At 45.5% G+C, this 18,474-nt stretch overlaps 1 protein-coding gene across 2 annotated transcripts; it reads right to left on the bottom strand.

Moving 5' to 3' along the window:
• Window positions 1-1,132: 1,132 nt before the first annotated feature.
• Window positions 1,133-13,562, bottom strand: rexo1 (REX1, RNA exonuclease 1 homolog). 2 transcript variants are annotated; one of them, XM_085376207.1, is made up of 16 exons: window positions 13,254-13,562; window positions 9,975-11,806; window positions 9,778-9,882; window positions 8,422-8,632; window positions 8,187-8,335; window positions 7,960-8,097; window positions 7,357-7,480; window positions 7,092-7,217; window positions 6,447-6,587; window positions 6,245-6,358; window positions 6,030-6,103; window positions 3,705-3,815; window positions 3,377-3,492; window positions 3,144-3,282; window positions 2,726-2,846; window positions 1,133-1,310 (listed from the first exon to the last, which is right to left on the bottom strand). In XM_085376207.1, exons 1-16 carry the CDS (start codon window positions 13,441-13,443, stop codon window positions 1,222-1,224), a joined length of 3,780 nt encoding a protein of 1,259 aa, XP_085232333.1. In that variant the 5' UTR covers window positions 13,444-13,562; the 3' UTR covers window positions 1,133-1,221. The 2 variants fall into 2 exon arrangements, with proteins under 2 accessions (XP_085232333.1, XP_085232334.1); XM_085376208.1 differs by having other exon boundaries at window positions 9,778-9,879.
• Window positions 13,563-18,474: the final 4,912 nt, after the last annotated feature.

The raw sequence follows: 18,474 nt of genomic DNA, 5'->3' as shown, positions 1-18,474 counted from the left end.
GGTGACGTGGGTGTGTTACGATGACAGGAGCATTAGGAAAGGACAGCACAGGATTCATGACGGGCAGGTGTACGGGTGTGTATGGAGCCAGAAATCAGAGCAACATTTAGTTTAAACTAATAGATTTTAATAGAAAAAGATAAACCACCAAAAAAAAAAAAAAAAAAAAGAATACAAAAGGAAAACTGCTTATTTACAGCACTGGTAGTTTTTCAGTCATTTCCAACATAAACAGCACAGGTTCGCTGATGCTCACTAAACGGAGATTTGTTTGCTGTTAACAACCAAGGCTTAGTTCAACAACTGAACATAATTGAGTCATTTTACAGAGGAAAAACAAAGTCACACCTGCTGGCACGACTATTCCTGTGGTTCTACTTCACGCAGAGACAGCGGTGGATCGTCACTGTTGTGCCTGGACACTAAAACACAGAGAATCCTTCAGCTACACCAAACCAAACAGGCTGACTTTATTTTGTTTTCTGCCCTCCGACACAATCAAGTATTTCTCAGGTTTGAGAGGCAACCGACAAAACGATCTCTGTTAGAAACGCCGTATAAACAGAGCGCCAGCGACAGGAAACTAGGTGCCACGCGAAGAAGCGCATTTACACGGCTGAAAGCACCTAAATGTAACTAAGAACAAGTAACACATCGTTCGTTACGACACACATGAGGTACTCAGACTTGGGCCCTAAACAACAAGAGCATTTCTATAGTGCAATTTAGGCCGAAGGTACAGCCTGCCATGAATATCATAATAATTCCTAACGTTCAGTGGACAACGACCCGACTTTCTAACTAGTTCTCCCGTGGAGCGGTTTTTAATTATGAGTAGGTTTGAGGCCTTAAACAGAAATATGTGTTAACTTACATTATTTAGAACTGAAGAAAAATCCGCGAGTGAAAACATGGTTAATCGAGGCTCCTATTGCTTTGAGGGGGGCTGACAGCTCGCATCTCAAACACAGTAGACAGCATCATCACCGAGCTCCTCTCAGCATCATCACCGAGCTCCTCTCAGCATCATCATCACCTCTCAGCCTTTTACTGATTAAAATGTCAAACTCTGCTCAACGCCCCCCCCTCGCCCCGCCTCCCCCGTTCCTCTGACCACAGGTTCTTAGTGAGAGCAAGTGCATTCCTCCTGAACTTCTGTCCGCCTGCAACCAGCATGAAAGCAGGAAATCATACTGAAGAACAGAGCAGAGGGGTCAGAGGTCATCTTTTGACCTTTGCGTCTTCCTTGATCTTCCAGATCATCAGCTCCATGCAGGCAGTTGCATCTTCACTCGAATCGTGGCCCTCCACTGAAAAGACACGCACAAGTTACAAACAAAGAAGTAACATCGTCTTCTTTTTAAGCCCCGTTTGTTCCTACGTTGCCCGTCATTGAAGCTAGCGGAGGCAAAGAGCTCTCAGAACTTCTCAACACATGTAAAGTGACTTTAATGAGTAAAATAATCCCTTTAAGCAGCTCTTCAAAGAAAGTCAACTGACTCATGACTGAAGGCCAGGATGAAAATCTGCTAGAAGAACAGCAAAAATAAGAGTCTCTGTGAAGGTTCTCAGTCATCCAGGTCATCGTAGTCTAAGGAGCTTGGAGAGAAAAGCGTCTGGACTTGTTTAACCTGCTTGAAGACGTTTCACCTCTCATCCGAGAAGCTTCTTCAGTTCTAAGGTCAAATGGTGGAGAGTTTAAGCTCTGTGGGAGTAAATCACCAAGAGGGACAACGGACCCCCTAATGATCCTCTACCTAATCACACGAGCCAAGGTGTGAACACGGGTGTGGGTCACAATCAGCCAGGGTTTCAGGTGAACCCATTGGGAAACCTGGCCCCACCCTATCATGTGATTTCCTGAGGTCAAAGGGCCCAGGATGTGAGTGGGCGTTGAGGCGTCTGGGAAGGATCTCAGAACTGGATTATCGATGGCAGACAGTTGGTGTCATAGGCCCCGCCCTCTGTTCAAAGATGGTCGTTCACAGTGGACAAATAAGAGTCTTGAGTACTTGGAATGAAGGCAAGTGGACTTCTTTTTGGTTTGTGAACACCAAGTGTTCAGACATGAAGAAGCCTCTTTGCTGAAAAGCCTTTACCAACAAAACAAAGTCCAGGTGCCTTCTTGCCACCGTGACCTGGATGACTGAGGACGTGAAGCTGTTGCTGTCGTAGACGGACGTTTGTATTTCAGGTCAAAAACACAGATTTCTCCCCAAACACTCGGGCTTCTGCAGCGACATCTGCTGGTGACACGGTCACACTGCAGTCACATCAGTTAGACCTGAAGCACTTTGTCTTTTTCACCAGCAGAATTAAAACTTGTGTGAGATGAGCTTCCACTCATGAGTTTAAATTTATAGCTGCTCAGTTTCATTTTATTGGACCCTCCAGGTTTACTACATTCCCATGAAACTGCTGTTATAATTGAATCATTTAACTATTATTTCACCCACTTCATAAAATGACTGGAGCAGCATCCATCTGAAGAGCCGTCCTCCCCTAAAGATTTACCAGCAATTTACTCTTTTCATCCTGAAACACCATGTGTGACACCGTGCACATCGCAGCCCTCACAGGCTCCACCCCCATTCCTAATTTTCCAAAAACTTCCAAACTAAATCGGAGCAATTCAAACAACATTCATGTCATTTTCCACACAGATCAGTTTGCGGTGCCCCATTTTTATGAAGAATTACAAAGAAATCAACGACATCGTTCTCACCGTTGTCCTGGATGATGCGTTTGAGGTGATCAGCCATCAAGTTCTTCAAGGCACGCTTGTAGGGCAAACCAAGGCGGTGAGGAAACACGATGGCCGTGTCTACAACCGAGCTGTGGATGAGCTGCAATCCAGAGAGGAAAGCACCCACGCTGTGACATCATAGCTTTTAAAAAACTCACTGCAGTGACCGTTTGGTAAACCTCGTGGGGTTAAGTTAATACATTTTAAGCAGAGGGAGGACGTCCTCCACCAGCGCTACCTCTCACCCTCCAAGCAGATGCACACACGATATAAAATCCTGTTCGAGTTATGATATTCACAAGACTTTCAGGAAACCTGCACAGCTGGGTGGACGGCTGAAGGGGAAAAAGGAAAAATGAAACTGCTTTACATTTTCTGCAGTGAAGAAGCGACTCACTTTCAGAGCGAGCAGGTCGCTCTCCAGGCTGTGTCCTATCAGGATGGATTCAGCACTGAACATGGAGAGCAGCACGGCCTGAACGTCTCTCAGGGTGATGGCGGCGCTCTCCAGATCCTCTGCCGTTACACCCGAAAACCTGTGAGTCACACACGAGATCAAAATCAGACCCGAGATCACTGTTGGTTTAGTTAAGCAGCAAAAGCCGGCTGATATATTGTCTCAGGACTCACCGCGTGTTGTAGTCCACCACTTTGCTTTCAGGTTTCACAAACGTGTCGTAGATGACTTTCATCTCTGAGTCGATGACCGTCACCCTGGTCAGCTCCAGACCCTGCTTTGTGTAACACTGTTTCCACAGGTGAGGGAAAAATGAATAAATGACAAGAAACAACATCATTTCTACACAAGAGACTCTCTTTGAAATAAAGATTTTATTTAGCAAACATATAAGTAACAAAAAAAGCATAAAGCATAAAAGTGAAACTACGTATAAATCAACAATAAACTCAATAAATTAACTATAAAAACGCACAAAACTGAAGATGGTGGTGAACTCACCATCTCACAGTCCAGAGCAAACACCCCTGCGTTTCCATCTGGAGGCAGAGGTTTGCTGAAGGTCGACACGAAGCCGTCCAGTGATTCTTTACGCCCGTCCTGAACGTGTTGCTGTGGGGACAGGAACCGTTTTAGGTCTGATAAACTTAGTAATATGTACATATGTAAATAAACAGGGATACATGTAACATAAGGTATTAAAAAGGTCAATTCGACCTCTATAAAGAGCAGATCAGTCCCCGAGTGTGCTGGCTTTTTATCAACTCCTGCTAATCCATTGCTAGATAAGAGCAGGACGATACAAAAGTCTCTGAGTGAAACGACCTGGAGGCAGCTGCACTGCAGCCGTAATGAGAGCTGGTTAAATTCTCCAGATATTAAGCAAAGGGGCTTCGGTGTTTCCGTCCCGCAGGTCGAATCGATGCAGCGCCCTGCTGTGATTCAACACATCAACTGAAACCATGAGTGACTCGTGTCCATCTCACTCTGAACCGACCTCTAACCCACCGCTGAACTCTGAACACGACGCTGCTTTAATAAAATCCGCGTCTTATGAAGTTGTTGCCTTGGGTGAGACTTAATAAATCAAGATTATGAGCTTGTATGATTTATGCCGTCAGTTAAAAAGCTGGAGGCATCGCAGAGAAGCCTTAATGAAGGCCGGAGGCGCAGCAGGATGAACAGCTGCAACGAGTAACTCCAACCCCGGTAACGAAGTTGTGCTTTCCACCTATCTAAGATGCACCTTTGTAGTCCATCTGCAGGACGTTGTAGTTTTAACAAAGCGGACTCTCATCAAACACGTCCGTCGGCGTGTTATCAGGTACTTTTGTGCGAGTAGATTCTGAACAACGCGGCTCTCAGCAAGAAATCTTCTTCTCGTCTTTTCTCGACCTTGCGAGTTTGCGTTTAGGTCACGGAAAGGTCATCGGCAGGAGACGTGCAATGTGCAGGATTCTTTGCACCATGACCACAAACCAGTTCTTATCACGACTGGCACTTTGCTGCTTCCTTGTTATTTCTCTCAGTTACAGCCAAGTTTAGACACAAACGAGGAATCTGTCTTCAAAGGTGAAAACTTTACTGACATTCAGACAGAAAAACAAAGAAAAGAAACTGAACGTGCACGCCTGCTCTTTTTATCAGGTGCTTTCATACCTGCACTTTATACACATCTATGCACACTTTATTACTTTAAACCGTTTTTAGCTGTCAGGTTTATGATGCTTCAGACCAAGATGTTAGCAACACACCCTTTAAAGTCACTCAGACCAGGCGGGCCGCCTTCAGTCCCCACATACATCAATCACCCTGTCGCTGGTCCACCGCTGTTCCTTCCTCCACCTTTGATAGATGCTGACTCCTCCAGACCCAAAACACCCACGAGAGCTGCAGTTTGGAGATGCTCTGACCCAGTCATGCAGCCCCCGTCAAACTCACTCACATCTTTACACTTCATCATTTTTCCTGCTTCTGACACAACAAAATGCTCACTGCTCCCTAAATTAGCCGGCGCCGCGGTGAAGAGACAATCATAATGTTATGCCCGATTGGTGTTGTCGTCACACCTGTGAGACAAGATTGTGTCAAAGCGCAGATGTGAGGATGTTAAGAAAATCTCTGCAACATTAAAAAAGACAATGATGGGAAACATTAACGGTCCTGGATCTGACTAATGTGGGACGAAACGTCTTGGTCACAGCTCCACGGGAAAAATCAGAGCAAACACTTCTCACAGTGAAGACACAGGACAGCATGAACAGCCCGCTGCCAGTGGCTGAAAGGCAGCTCGATGTAGGCGACTCAGGCCACGAGAAGAAAAAGTCCTGCGGTCTGAAACAACGGCTGATCTATTTTGTTAAAGTTCCCAAAGGCGTATGTTGATGACGCAGAGCGCCTAGCATCAGTTCATGAATACAGTTGGTACAGTTTTGCACAATGCTGATGTTTTCCTGCGAAGGGGACCCGAGGTGAGAGACGTGAAGGTGGACGCAGGAAGCTACAGAGTGTCTGAGCGAAGATTTCAGGCCCAGAAGAAGAAACTTAAACAAGACACCTGAAACACACCAGCAAGAAACCACAAGAGTGTCCCAGCTCAGGACCAATCAAGCACCTGTAGAAGGAACTGGAAACGGAAGAAAACCAGTGCTCCCCTCCAACCTGTATGAGATGGAGCAATTCTGCCAAAGGAATGAAGAAAGGTCCAAAAAGCCACATATAGAAGATATTTCAGTCTTTACAGTGTTGTATTAAATACACGGAGTATTAATACATGTAGATGGGGAGTGTGCTGTCCTGTTATGTAGTGCTTTCTTTTAAGGGTACCTTGGCCGTTTGGCAGCCTGGAGCGCCCACAGCTGCAGCACAGCAGCTGTAGTTGGTCTCCCAGCCTCCAGCAACTTGAAGAGAGGAGACAGACAGGAGCAGATAAAAATAAATGAAAGAAAGTGAATGAGAAGCAGAAGGGAAAGGCAAAGATGGCTGAGGTGCCGACTGGGAGACTGATGGGGATGCTCTTCTGATGAATAAAGCAAACGCACCTTTGTGTCTGCGCAAACGTCCCCAGTGAAAGCTGCATTCCTCCTTCCGCACGCAGCTGCCGTTGACGTTGACCTTATACTCTGCGCCGCATCGACAGCATATCTTGCTAAACGCTGCAGAAGAGCAGATCACGTTCATATTGCTGTTAACATGAATTCACAGTTTAACAGCGATTAAGGGAGAAGCGGGAGCGTCACTCACGGTCTGCGACGCCCTTCTTCTCGGGCTGGTTGTAAACGACGGCCTTGCCGGCGGCCTCGGGGTTCGGCCGCGGGTATCCGTGCTGCTGGAGCTGCTCCTCTGTCATCAGGTACGCCTTCATCTTCCTGTACAGTGTGGCTCCTGCAGGGAGACGCACACACCTAAATGACGTCTTTGCACAGACGCTGAAAACTCAGGACGACGGCTGCAATCGTCGAACGCGACTGCGATTCTTCTCGAGATGAGCTCAGACGATCTGAGGTTACATCTAATGATTATTTCCACCACAGCTGATTCAATTGAATTACCTACTGCTCTATAAACATATCACAGGATTTATTAGTTGCTGCTGATCAGTGAATGATCCCTTTAGAAAAAGTCTCGTAAACACGCTGCATTTGACGTCGGGTCACGGGGCAGGTAGCTGGCGGTAAACAGTCACAAGACCATCTGAACAGCTTCACTGTTAAAGTAAAAGCGCCTCAACAAGTAAACAAGTCTCTGCTTGACACAAAGAATCTTTCAGCTTCTCTGTCCTGCACTTTTCACTTTATCAGATGTTTAATCTGCAAACCAAAAGGAGGAAGGAAACGCTCCTAACAAGGCCGGAGAAAGAGCGGCGTGAAACCGGACTCGTCCTCTCACCGATGAGTTTCTCCTCCTGCTGTTTACCCGTCCTGTTTACAGTGAAGCTGGTTGTGGCAGCAAGACGACCTCCCAGAACTTCTTCGTGGGACTGTGGCTTCCTTTTAGCTACTGACCCCGGCTCCTCTGCGGGGAAAACACAAAAAAAACACCAAATGTTTACTGTATATGGAGAACCTGCTACTTCTGCTGCACTCACGTCGTTGTTTGTGGATGTAAAGAGCTCCACTGTAACGTGTATGGGAAACCCCTACTGGTGACCTACTGGTGACGGGAGACGGACTGGCGCTGCTCTTGCTCCGGAGCTTCTTTAGCGTGTTGACAGCTACATTGAGGTAGATGTTCTTACTGCTACTGCGCTCGTACACCAGCTTCTCCTCATCGAGGGCCTGAAACGAGACTTTCCGCTTACACCGCTGCAGCACATCAACGGTTTTTATCCACCATCAGAACCACAGAGGGCAGAAAAGACTGACGTAGCTACTGCGACATTGGCGGTGTCTCAAGTCCCGCTTTAAAGCCTTGTGAAGACCGTTTCCCCGCCAACGCCACTTTGGTTTCAAAAACCAAGAGTGATGCAAAGAGGCAACGAGTGTGCGGTTCCATTTTCATACACAATATGATCAAGATTTTTAAAATAGCCCTAATTTTTTATTTAAAATGACCCGATATGAGTGACTGAGCCCATAAAATGAACACACAAGTGTTCGGTGAGCCGCTTCCCCCACGGGCTTTACAGGACCACAGCTATCGCCATCTGGTGGTCTTTAGATAGAATGCAGGTTTGTAGCTACGTCCATGTTTTTCACCATCTATGGTTCATACAAAACAAAAACAGCCTAGGCTGTTTCAAATGTGCTGTTCATGCCATTTGGAAGGCGCCGTCCTCCGATGGGCAAAACTTGACGCATTCATCGATGAAAGTGTTGAGGTAGCGCTGGCGGATGTTGGTGGGAACTTTGGCCCCGAACTCGGTGGGGATGACAGGACGCCTCATTGAAGTACTCTGAAAAGGTCAAAACGGAGAGAGAACAATGACTTCAAGCCACGTGCGCAAACTATCCGACGCATCAGGTTACAGGAAGCTCGGGATACCTTCAGGGTGGGTGTGTGCGCCACCCTCTTCTGCGTGACGGTAGACGAGGTCTTGGACAAAATACCGACTGTGGTCTGAGCTTTGACACTCTGAAGGGTGTGACTGGGGGATAACACGCGACCTGCAGCATGTTTAGTGTCTGCGGGACCTAAATCAGAAAGACACACACGTAACGTCAGCGTTTAGATTTTTGCCATTTCTGCCTCTTGGCAAAGAAAACCGAGCCACTCGTACTTGTTTTGGAGGATGCTATCTGAGGGTTAGGACGGTGCGCTATTCTCTTCCTCTCTCCAGAGAAGCTGGGGCTTGAGGCCTGTGTGGCTGCTTTGACCGAAGCAGAGAGCTGAGCCGCTTGCTGTTGGGCCATCTGCATACGCTGGTAGCAGATCTCCTGGGCCGTGGGTCTCTTATACGGCCGCACCGCAGTCCTGGAAGGTGCATCAGTCTGAAAAACGACAACAGGAAGTTTTATCTAAAAGTGAAGGCGCTGACGTACATACAACACAAACCGTTACAGATCAGTCTGGAGGCAGTTCCTCTATGAAACTGTGAGTCAGAGGTTAGAGCTCACAGGTTGCCACATGTAAGCCGAATTTATTTCTTAGATTAAAAAACTGAAAAATGTTATTTTGGTTGCTCAGAACAGAGCTGATGATGCAATCAAAAAAAAAGCTACACTTCAAAGTCAGCTGACACCCGCTGATTAGATCACCCAAATTGTTGCTGACCATTTTGTCACCACAGGTATGGAAACGCCCAGTCGAGCAGTTACTGGCTAACTACTGACAAATCATGAGCGGAAAGCCCCGACAGCCTCAGATCGCCTTCTCGCTCTTTACTTCCTCGCCCGCCGCGTTTCCTGAACTCACACCTGCACTGAAATAACACGGAGTCGAGGCGAGGTCTGCTGTCTGGCCTCCCCGTGACTCCGGCGTTTAAAGAACAGAGACAACAGAAGCGTGAACGAGCCGCAAACATTTGACTTCAAGTGGTAACGACGAACTCCTCCTCAGCCAAAGAAGCCCTGAACCTCCCGTTCCTCCTCTTACTGTAGCTTCCTCGCTGTGTCAAACTTCTGCCGCGTGTTTTTCTATTTCTATTGTGGTGTTTCTATCGAGTTTAACCCCTCATAAAAAACCTATTGTATGCAAATATTATTGGTGTTATAGGAACAGGTAGAGGCACTATTCAACTGCCAGTACTCTACTTAAAGTAGTTCATTAGTTTAGGGACATGTAAATTGAAACCTTTATAGCTTTTATGTTGTTTTTGTTGTATTTCTTCTTACAGCGGATGATAGTAAAATTTCAGGGTTTTGATCAAAGACATTTAAAGATGTCTCCTTGGACTCGTCAGCAAGAAAAGCCGGGTCAAAGGTTACACTGTGCAATACGTGTTATTTCTCCATATCCCAATCAAAGATGAGCATTAAACTAAGCCTGCAGGTCGTAAGATGATTAACTGTAGTTCTGTGCGACACTGTGCACAAAACTCACTCTTTATATAACGAGCAACCTCAGAGACACCTGCTGCCGGTCCTGACTGTGAGATTATAGGACGGGAAAAACAAAAACACTGGAAGAAACTTACATTTCCTTTGGCAACAAAATGAGAGACTCTCTTCTTCTGACCAGGGAAGAGAGTGGTTAAAGTGCTGTCTGTGCTCTTCTCCTCCTCTGAGTCCCTAGAGTGCTGCTGAGAGGGCACAACACGACATTTCTATTGAAATCAAAGCAAATTCATTAGCAAAAAAAAGGAAACGGCTAAAGCGCGACAGACATCAGCACCTGCTTGGCCTGCCTTCCCTTGTCTTCCTTCTTCACGTCTTTGGATTCATTGAAGATCCTCAAACACTCCTCCATGGGATCCGAGTCAAAGTCCAGATCGTCCTGGAAACCGGACAGGTCAAATCTGACGCCGTCAACCTCGTCCCTGCCCGCCCTGCTGCAGTCCACGTCGCGGTCGCCCTCGTCCTCCGAGGAGGACGGAGTCAGCTCCGACGCTTTCCTCTTGTTTAGACGAGTCCTCTTTAAGGCGTCGGCAGATTTCCTCACCAGGACTTCCTCGGTTTCGTCGTCGTAGTCCGCCTCCATCTGCTCGGCCTCGTCCGGACTCTCGTCTCCAAACAGATCAGCGTGGCTCAGACTCAAACTCTGTCTCTTTACACTCGAAGCGCCGACGCTTTGCCTCGCTTTATCTTTGCTGTTCGATGGGCTCGCTTTACTGCTGCTAGAACCGCTTTTGCTAACTTTTTTCGCATCTTTTTCTCTTCTAATACCATCGAGCTTCCCGTTTTTGTGGGGATGCTCTTTATATTTGCTCTGTTCCTTTTCCTTGTCTGATGTTTTCGGCTTCTTGCTTTCCCTCGCGCCGTTTTCTGCATGTTTATCTTGCTTGCTTGAGTCCGTTTTCACTTTATCCAAAGTTTTCAACTTGGTGTCGCTCTTCTTTTCGTCCCTGCTTTCCTTGCGAATTTTATCCGACGTCTTAACCTTCACTGTGTTCTTCCTGTCGTCTTTCTTGTCGTGACTCCTGTTCTCCTTTTTCGCCGAATCCTGGTTTGAGCTTTTTATCGACCCTCTGTCTTTACTGCTGCTGCTGACGCTACTCTTACTACCGGATGATTTGTTTGCTCCCTTTTCAAGTTTATGTAGTTTCTCAGTCTTGCTACTTTTCTCCTGACTAGTCTGACCTCCCTCTTTCTTCTTTTTCTCTGGGCTGTCCTTTCTTTTAATATTTTCCTGGGTGTCAGAGTCCTGCTTATTCCTCTGCATCAGTGCATTTAGCAAACTTTCACCACTCCCTTTTCTCCCCTTCCCAAAAGAGTCTGAGCCGTGGGCGGCTTTTCTCTGCTGCAGATTGCTAAGCGAGGTGGGGCGATACTCTGCCCCAGAGCTCTCCCCATCAGAGTCAGAGAAGGTGTACTTTTTTGTGTCTACGCTTTGCTGCCGTGGCTTTTTCGCAGCTACGACATAGTCCTCATCGGAAAACTCCGAGCCCGACAGCTTGTGCGCCTTGCTGCCTTCTGTCCTGACGGGCCGAGCGCCCTCACTCCTCTTGTTTTTCACAGCGATTCCAGCCGAGTAGTTGGACAGCGGGTCGTACTCCATGTCCGTGGATGGCCTAGAATTATCCACAGTGTATTTGCACTTTGAAGAGGACGTGCTATTCGAACGCTTTGGGCTAGGAGGAGGAGAAGGAGGTTGGTGCGAGTGTGTCCGAGACAAAGGCCTTTTCAGCGACGTGGGAACATATTCCATAGAGTTGCTGTTGTGCCCCTGATTGTCTGAATCCAAGGTGTACTTGCTGCAGCCAGGGGTGGGATTATACCCTCCTGATGTGATCTGGTAACTCCCGGGATCATAGGCCAAGTGCGAACCCGCCGCTTTACTCGTGTCCGTCTTGCACGAAGACAAGCTGGCGTTCTCGCTGGGATTGTACGGTTCGTCCCCAATCCGAGAGAGCTTCCTCTTCTCCCGCTCCACCTGACTCCGGACCTCCTCGATGGCCTTGTTGACCAGCTCCAAGGCGCCACTGATGTCGCCCGAGGCAGCCGGCTTGCCATTCTGCTGCTCCTGCGGTCTCACTACTTCAGGATTGAAGGGATCGTAGCCTTGATCTGGAGGGAAGAATAAAAGTGATCATTTACTGTGTGCATTTTAAATAGAAATGACCGGATACAACCAACTCGTTAAGCACGTCAAATATTAACCAGGAAGTGATGCATTCACACTGCAGCTGTTTCTCTGTCCCTGTATGTAGAAAATTCACTGTTCCTGCAATAATTTATAGGCCACTCACTCAATCTGTGGAAATGATTGTTGCCTTATGTAGTCAAATATTTGTAGACGGTGAGGTCACTGTTAGACTGATGGAAGGAGAGCGAGATACAGTTCTTCCCATCAGATGCAGTTGGCTAGATCAAGTTAAACTAGGGCATAATCACAACTATCACCACGTGAGTTGACGTTTAAATATGGACACAAATGGCACAGAAAGCTTCAGAGGCTCTGTAATGGAAGCGTTAAAGGTTTAAGGAGAACTGCACAGGGACGTGGATGTGAGAGTTAGCAGCAGGTGGAGCTACACTCCGGAGAGAAGAAGAATCAGAGTCAGTAGAAGCAGGACAGAATACACGATGAATGAGAGGGAGACAGGTGTAACAGTGGAGAATGAAGGTGGATGAGTGAAACGTGTGCATGCTCGAGTAGATGTTAGTGAGACCTGCTATGATGTGTGGCTTGGGAGCTGAAGGTGGCCGGATGCTGATGGCACAGGATTAGAAATGACCACAGCTCAGGTCGAGCAGACTGGATACAAAGTGATCTGCGCATGTGCAGAGGAGGGAATAGCGCAGGTAAAAGACGGGGCTAGAAGGGAAGAGGAAAAGAAGGGAGCAGGCAAAGGAATGAGCAAAGTGTGGGAATGTGATCGCGCCCAGATTTAATTAAAACATTTTCTGCTTTCTTTTCCCCCCATTTTAAAACCTAAATGTTTACTTGGAAATGCTCATTATTACCATATAATATAACAAAGTCCAGTAGGATGCAGAGCAGCATTCTTCGAGGAGAATGTGCCACCGTCTTTTTAACGCCTCTGAACACACTGTAGAGACCAGAACAGCTACTGGAGAGCGAATCGGTCATGAACGCCTCACCTTCTGCTACAAGTGCAGTAGAACATTTTTCGCCCTCACTGCTTTACATGAGCTCATATTAACAGCTCTGTGACCGCCTCATCTGGTGCTTCAGTCCCGTTTTTCACGCCTCGCTTTGTGCAGTCATGTGTGCAATATTCTAATTTTGTAGCAGTACATCAGAATATGTGCGCTGCTGCAATTTCCTGCCTGCGGTTATTTTACACGTCCTTAAAGGTTGGTTTGGTTTTCTTTTTTTAATGTACTCCGCATCCACGATATAAACAATAACACGTCTGCCAGGGCTTCTGGTTGTGATTTGCCAGTTCCCACACGTCCACAGCACCGTGTGCCACTCCACACTCGTCCTACAAACTGTGCAAACACGTATTTAGGTCCATTCAGTAACTGACAGAATAATGCCGAGCACCTTTGTGTGCGGAGGGAAGGTCTCTCTGCTTTTTAACATCTGCCGGTGCTCCGTAGGACGGCCGTCTCTGCTGGCTGTGCCTGAAGTGACAGTACGGTCTGTTACACCCATTCCTGCCGCCTTGGCCCTCGCTGTGTTCCGCGTAAAACGGACAGTCAATCCCTCGGAAGAAGCCGGTGGATCTTAACATTATCCCCAGATGCTCCTTTCATGCCCGCACGAAAGCGTTCGGCCTTTTTTATCTACGTAGTTTTAGTCGGACAGCGAGAGCTAGCAGGAGCGACGGAACAATAACAACGTTCCTACGGCGCCATGTTGAATCGGTCAGGAGCAGCGAAATCTCGCGTGAGGTTGGCTCGCAGCGACTCGTAACGTCTCCGCTACACGGCGAGCGTAGAAACGAGTCAAATATACGGCCGTTTTCCTCGAACCCCGTCACTGTTCCACTCGAAAAGGGATTGAGGCGGACACTTCTCCGTTTATAATACGGGAGCTGACAATATGTTGGCTATTTATTCATTTATTTCCCCGAACATGTCCAGAACCTTAAACACACGGAGTCAAGCTAATTCCAGAACACCTGAATGTGCCCTTCATGGTCCGTGTGAAAGCCAAGTAAACGAGACAAGTGTTTCAAGATTTTATTTCACATAAGTCAGATATCTCAAAGACAGACCTGGTGATGCGGAAGAAAAGGAAACCATGTCACAGCACAAACAACGGTGGTTGTAGACGTTGGTCCACCTTTAGAGCTCGGAACATTCACGAAACCCTCGTTAGATAAAACACCTGTGCCGTTTCCACTACAACGGGCAAAAATGTTTAAGGAAGGGGGAATAATTACATATCTGGGCCGTACAGATTTAACTCAGTGTTTTTGAAAATTGTGCCAACTTATTCAGTCACCATCTTTAAGTTAGCCGAGAAAAATTAAATGCCTCAAACTTACGGACTTAAAAATAGGTCTCAAATAAGGGAACTACTTCTTTGAACACCCAAACAGCCTGTTAATGCGATTAACCTTTGGATTCGATCATTTATTTAATCTTTCTTTCTAAAGCCCACATTAAGCATGTGTGGATGGTCACAACTTTGAGGGTTTAAAAATGAGTAACCTATCAATACATAACTTAGAAGGTGGTTGGCGCTATCAACCAGACTTCCTGTACTGCCTTAAAAAAAGATGAATAAATTGCACACCCTCCAGGTAAAGAAAACATTAGCCGGCTCCTAATGTGGTCCTACGTGATACCTACCTTCAGCTCCACTGGCAAATTTCTAACTAAGCGCTGCTCGTGGTTTTTGTGCCCTCCACTCGGTTTAATTAGTAGAGGTGGGCAGACCGATAGTACCAATACCAACGCTAGTATTGGTATGAGATCGATACTAGCACAATGAGATCGATACTAAATCCTCCAAGTTCAGCATGTAGCACTGAATTGTGTTAAAATTGTGTTGGATTTTTATTTTTTTGGGGGGGGGGGGGGAACAATCTAGTGCGATAAATGTCTTAACTTTTTTGTGTTAACTGTCGCGTCTAATTTTCAAAATGCAACAAAACCAGTGGAGTGTTTTTGTTGTGTTAACAGTGATTTAGTGGTCATTAAAATGTGTTCAGAATTTAAAAAACTAATGCTGATTCATATAAGTCAGGACACACTGCTCTCATCTATACAAGCTCCCTTTATATTTTACATGTATTGGTATCGGCAATACTGGCCCTGCAGTATCGCACAGCGCTACCAATTAGATCCAGCTCAGCTTCAGGTGTGCAGGAGCAGCATAATAATTGGCAGTCTTTCAACGCCTGAACCTTTGGCTGGTTTACTTTGCAAAAGTGAGCCACTCCTTATTTCTTTATACTTTGCATGGAAATAAAAAACAGTTGCAGTGATTTATTAAGATATGTGCAAATGTACACAGAAAGCCTCGATTATGCAAAAGAGTTTGAAAGTCAGTATTTCATATGAATCCCTTTATTCTTCAACACATTCTTACTTATTCTTATGGATAATAGTTTGGCTTTTAATTTTACATAAGCTGAAGTTCACATTATTGATTTTCTACGGCAAAAACATTCAACAAGCTCACTATTTTAAAATGTTTGCCCCATTGATAATGTAGATTTTTCAAAATTAAAGCCTTTTATTTAAAAAAAAATACAAATATTTTTAGGACTTGCAAAGTTTAGAGTGCTGATTACACTCAAGAACTGGAAGACTGGATTAGACTTTATAGGAAAACATCTGAAACAGCTGGGATGAGAAGCAGCTCGTGATCTAAAACATACCATTTTATCTTTAAAACATGGTGTGGCATGTATGGCTGCCAGTGTTACCTTGTCACTGATGTTTGCTGATGATGCGGCTGCCGATAGAAGTAACAGGATGAATTATAAAGTGCGCAGGGCGATGCGTTCTGCTCAGAATCACCAAAATCTGTAGAAATGCCCAAGAGCTTCTCAAGAAACGGGATATTACTCAGTGGACAAGAGAGTCACCTGATTTCAATCCAACAGAGCCGCTTTTCAGTTATTAAATACAAAACTCAAGGCAGAGAGTCTCATAAACAAGGTCTGGCAGAGCATCTGAGGGAGCAAACGGCATTTGGCAATTTAGAGTTCAGGCCGTCACTCACAGCAAAAGATTTTCATTCAAGTATTAAAAAATAAGCCGTACATTTAAGATTGTTAGTCTGTTCTGCAGTAGTTAATGCAAAATCTTTGGGTTAAACTTCGGTCACATTTTGATTGTTTGATTTAGTGTCCGCTGTGCTGGTGTCCAGAGCCAAAACTAGAGAAATAAAATGAGCCTCTGTCCAACAATGGATTTTGTAGCAGCTGCTGTAGAATTGTAGAGAAATTTCATCAAATGGATGAAAATGATAAGATCTAGAAATACTCTATTGAATTTGGCTAGTATTGCTTACACTTCTTACTTTGCTGTAAAATGCCACGAATGTGTCGGCGGCGAGAAAAATAACAGGGCGTCATGAAGGGCTTCAAAGATGACGCTTTTATTTCACCGGATTTATTGTAACCCCCTTCAGTGAACTGATATGCGTTGCTTTTCACACGGATATCTTTGTAGCTATGATCCTGTTAAAGATGAAGTGAAACAGGCAACTACTCGGCTCCATTATTTGTTATTATAAAATGCAAACCAGATGTCAATACAGAGCTGATTGTTTTCACAGGGAACATACCAAAAGCAAAAGTAAATGGACCGAAACCACGACACAAATATATCTAAAGATACACAAACAGACTTCAGCAGGCCCTGTAGCTTATTAATAAACATGCTCATATGATTCGTGTTAGAGAAATCCTTCCTTCTAAACAACTCTGCGCACGCACACGGTGCACAAATAACATCAACTGGATGCTGTTGAACGTTTAAATGTTGGGACGTGAAATTCCGTTATCTGCAGCTGATTAACCCCGCCTGCACGTCCCGTTGAAATGTTTTAACGGGACAGCAGGGGGAGACAAATACCTGCGCGGTGTTCCCGTGGATCACGCCATGTTTCCTGGACACCGCACAGAAAACAAACTGCTGTTGCATCATGCAGTTTCCTCCAGACCTCTGACGCTTTTTCTGCGCCGAACAAGAAGTTATGCAACAGTGTGAGAATGCGTGTGTTTTGGCCTCCGCTGATAAACCCACGCAGTGACTGCGTGAAGTCCTGCCAGTCCACATGTAAGGGGGACGAGTTAAAGCATCACCACGACTGCACGGGTGCTAGTTGAAACCCCCACCCTTTGATAATATATTTTTAATATATTAAAAAAGGGGCCTCAAACTCGCGGCCCGGGGCCACTTATACTGACGTGAAGAAATCTAATGCACAAAGTACTTTTACTGTTAGGGAGGATTTATCTGTTGTTGAGTGTGATGTTAAAATAAGTTCTTTAAAACGCCAAAAATGACTGAATATGAAGCCAACATGAGCAGAGAGCACAAACATGCCGAGGGATCGGCTGTGTTAGCTCAGTGAAAGAGCCACAAACTAATGTGTACACCTATGTCTGCATTTGTATTTTATTAAATACGAACAAAATTAAAGCAGAAGTGATGCCACATGTGTGGCCAGGAAGAGAGGACCAGTGTGTTTATTTGGTAGTTCAATGAAAGGCTTCAATTAGTTTACAGTTTTGTCTTCTCATACAATATTTGAAATTATTGTATGAGAAAAACAAAACACTACATTTCAGGAAATATTTGTGGGTTTTTTCTTGTTTGTTTTGTGGCCCTCCAATGAGACGACAGTGTCAGCAGGGGCCCACAGATCATTTAAGTTTGGTTGAAATCAGACATAAATATCACTAATAGATTGTAGTGATCATCTTATTAAAAATAACTGAGCATTAGTTTCACCGGCCTGATATAAACAAGAGATCTAAAGACACGACTGTGAATCAGGAAGGACATTTTTCACCTTTTAAGATCAGTTTTGACTAAATAATCGTTCAAGTAATCACATTAGCCAGTTCATTCTAAACCAGTTGCTGTAACCCTCGTTACTGCCAACCACACACAGACTCTGGAGACCCTTTCATCACACAGAACATTTCTTGTGCAGTATCATCATTTTTGTCCTCTCTCCACGCACATTTGACCAAGCCCAGCTGATAACATCTCTTGAGATATTTCCATCTGCACAGTTGACTAATCACGGGATGCCAGATCCTGCTGAAATCATACACTGACATGTTTCGTTAATTCAGCAGAAGGGATTTTGTGAGGATCATCAGGTGGCAGAGAGGCTGCAGCTCTTGCAGCAGGTTGCATCAGTCTGCGTCTGGCTGAGAAGAGCGCCTCCCCTCACCACTGCTGCAAGCGTGACTAATGTGTCATGAAACCACAGTCATATTTCCATGTGTGAGAAACATTTACCAACAGCCAAGGGCGTCTGTGACACGGCTCACGTTATCAGGGAGCGTTACTGATACTGGGATTTACAGCAGATTCAGCTGAAATGGCCTCAGCCTTGGCCCGAAGATAAGCCTTCTAGTTAATGTGAAACTACTGAGAGTGCAGGGAAAGTACAGGTCTTTCACTTTCCTGGTTTCAAGCAAAAACAAAAAAGAAAAAAGTGACAGGCCAGACGAGAATGTTGTTCAAAGCATTTTATTGCATTTTTTTTTTTTTTTTTTTTTAGAAAAACAATACAAAATTCCAAAGCAACGGTCATAAACGTTGCCTTGGGTGAACTGCAATCA

Source organism: Diplotaxodon limnothrissa, linkage group LG17 (genome assembly GCF_057381915.1).
Source record: "Diplotaxodon limnothrissa isolate DT_005_m linkage group LG17, D_limnothrissa_male_GT1.1, whole genome shotgun sequence".
NCBI classification, from domain to species: domain Eukaryota; kingdom Metazoa; phylum Chordata; class Actinopteri; order Cichliformes; family Cichlidae; genus Diplotaxodon; species Diplotaxodon limnothrissa.
The sequence above is the reverse complement of the archived record's forward strand: the minus strand, read 5'-3'. Positions and strand labels throughout refer to the sequence as shown.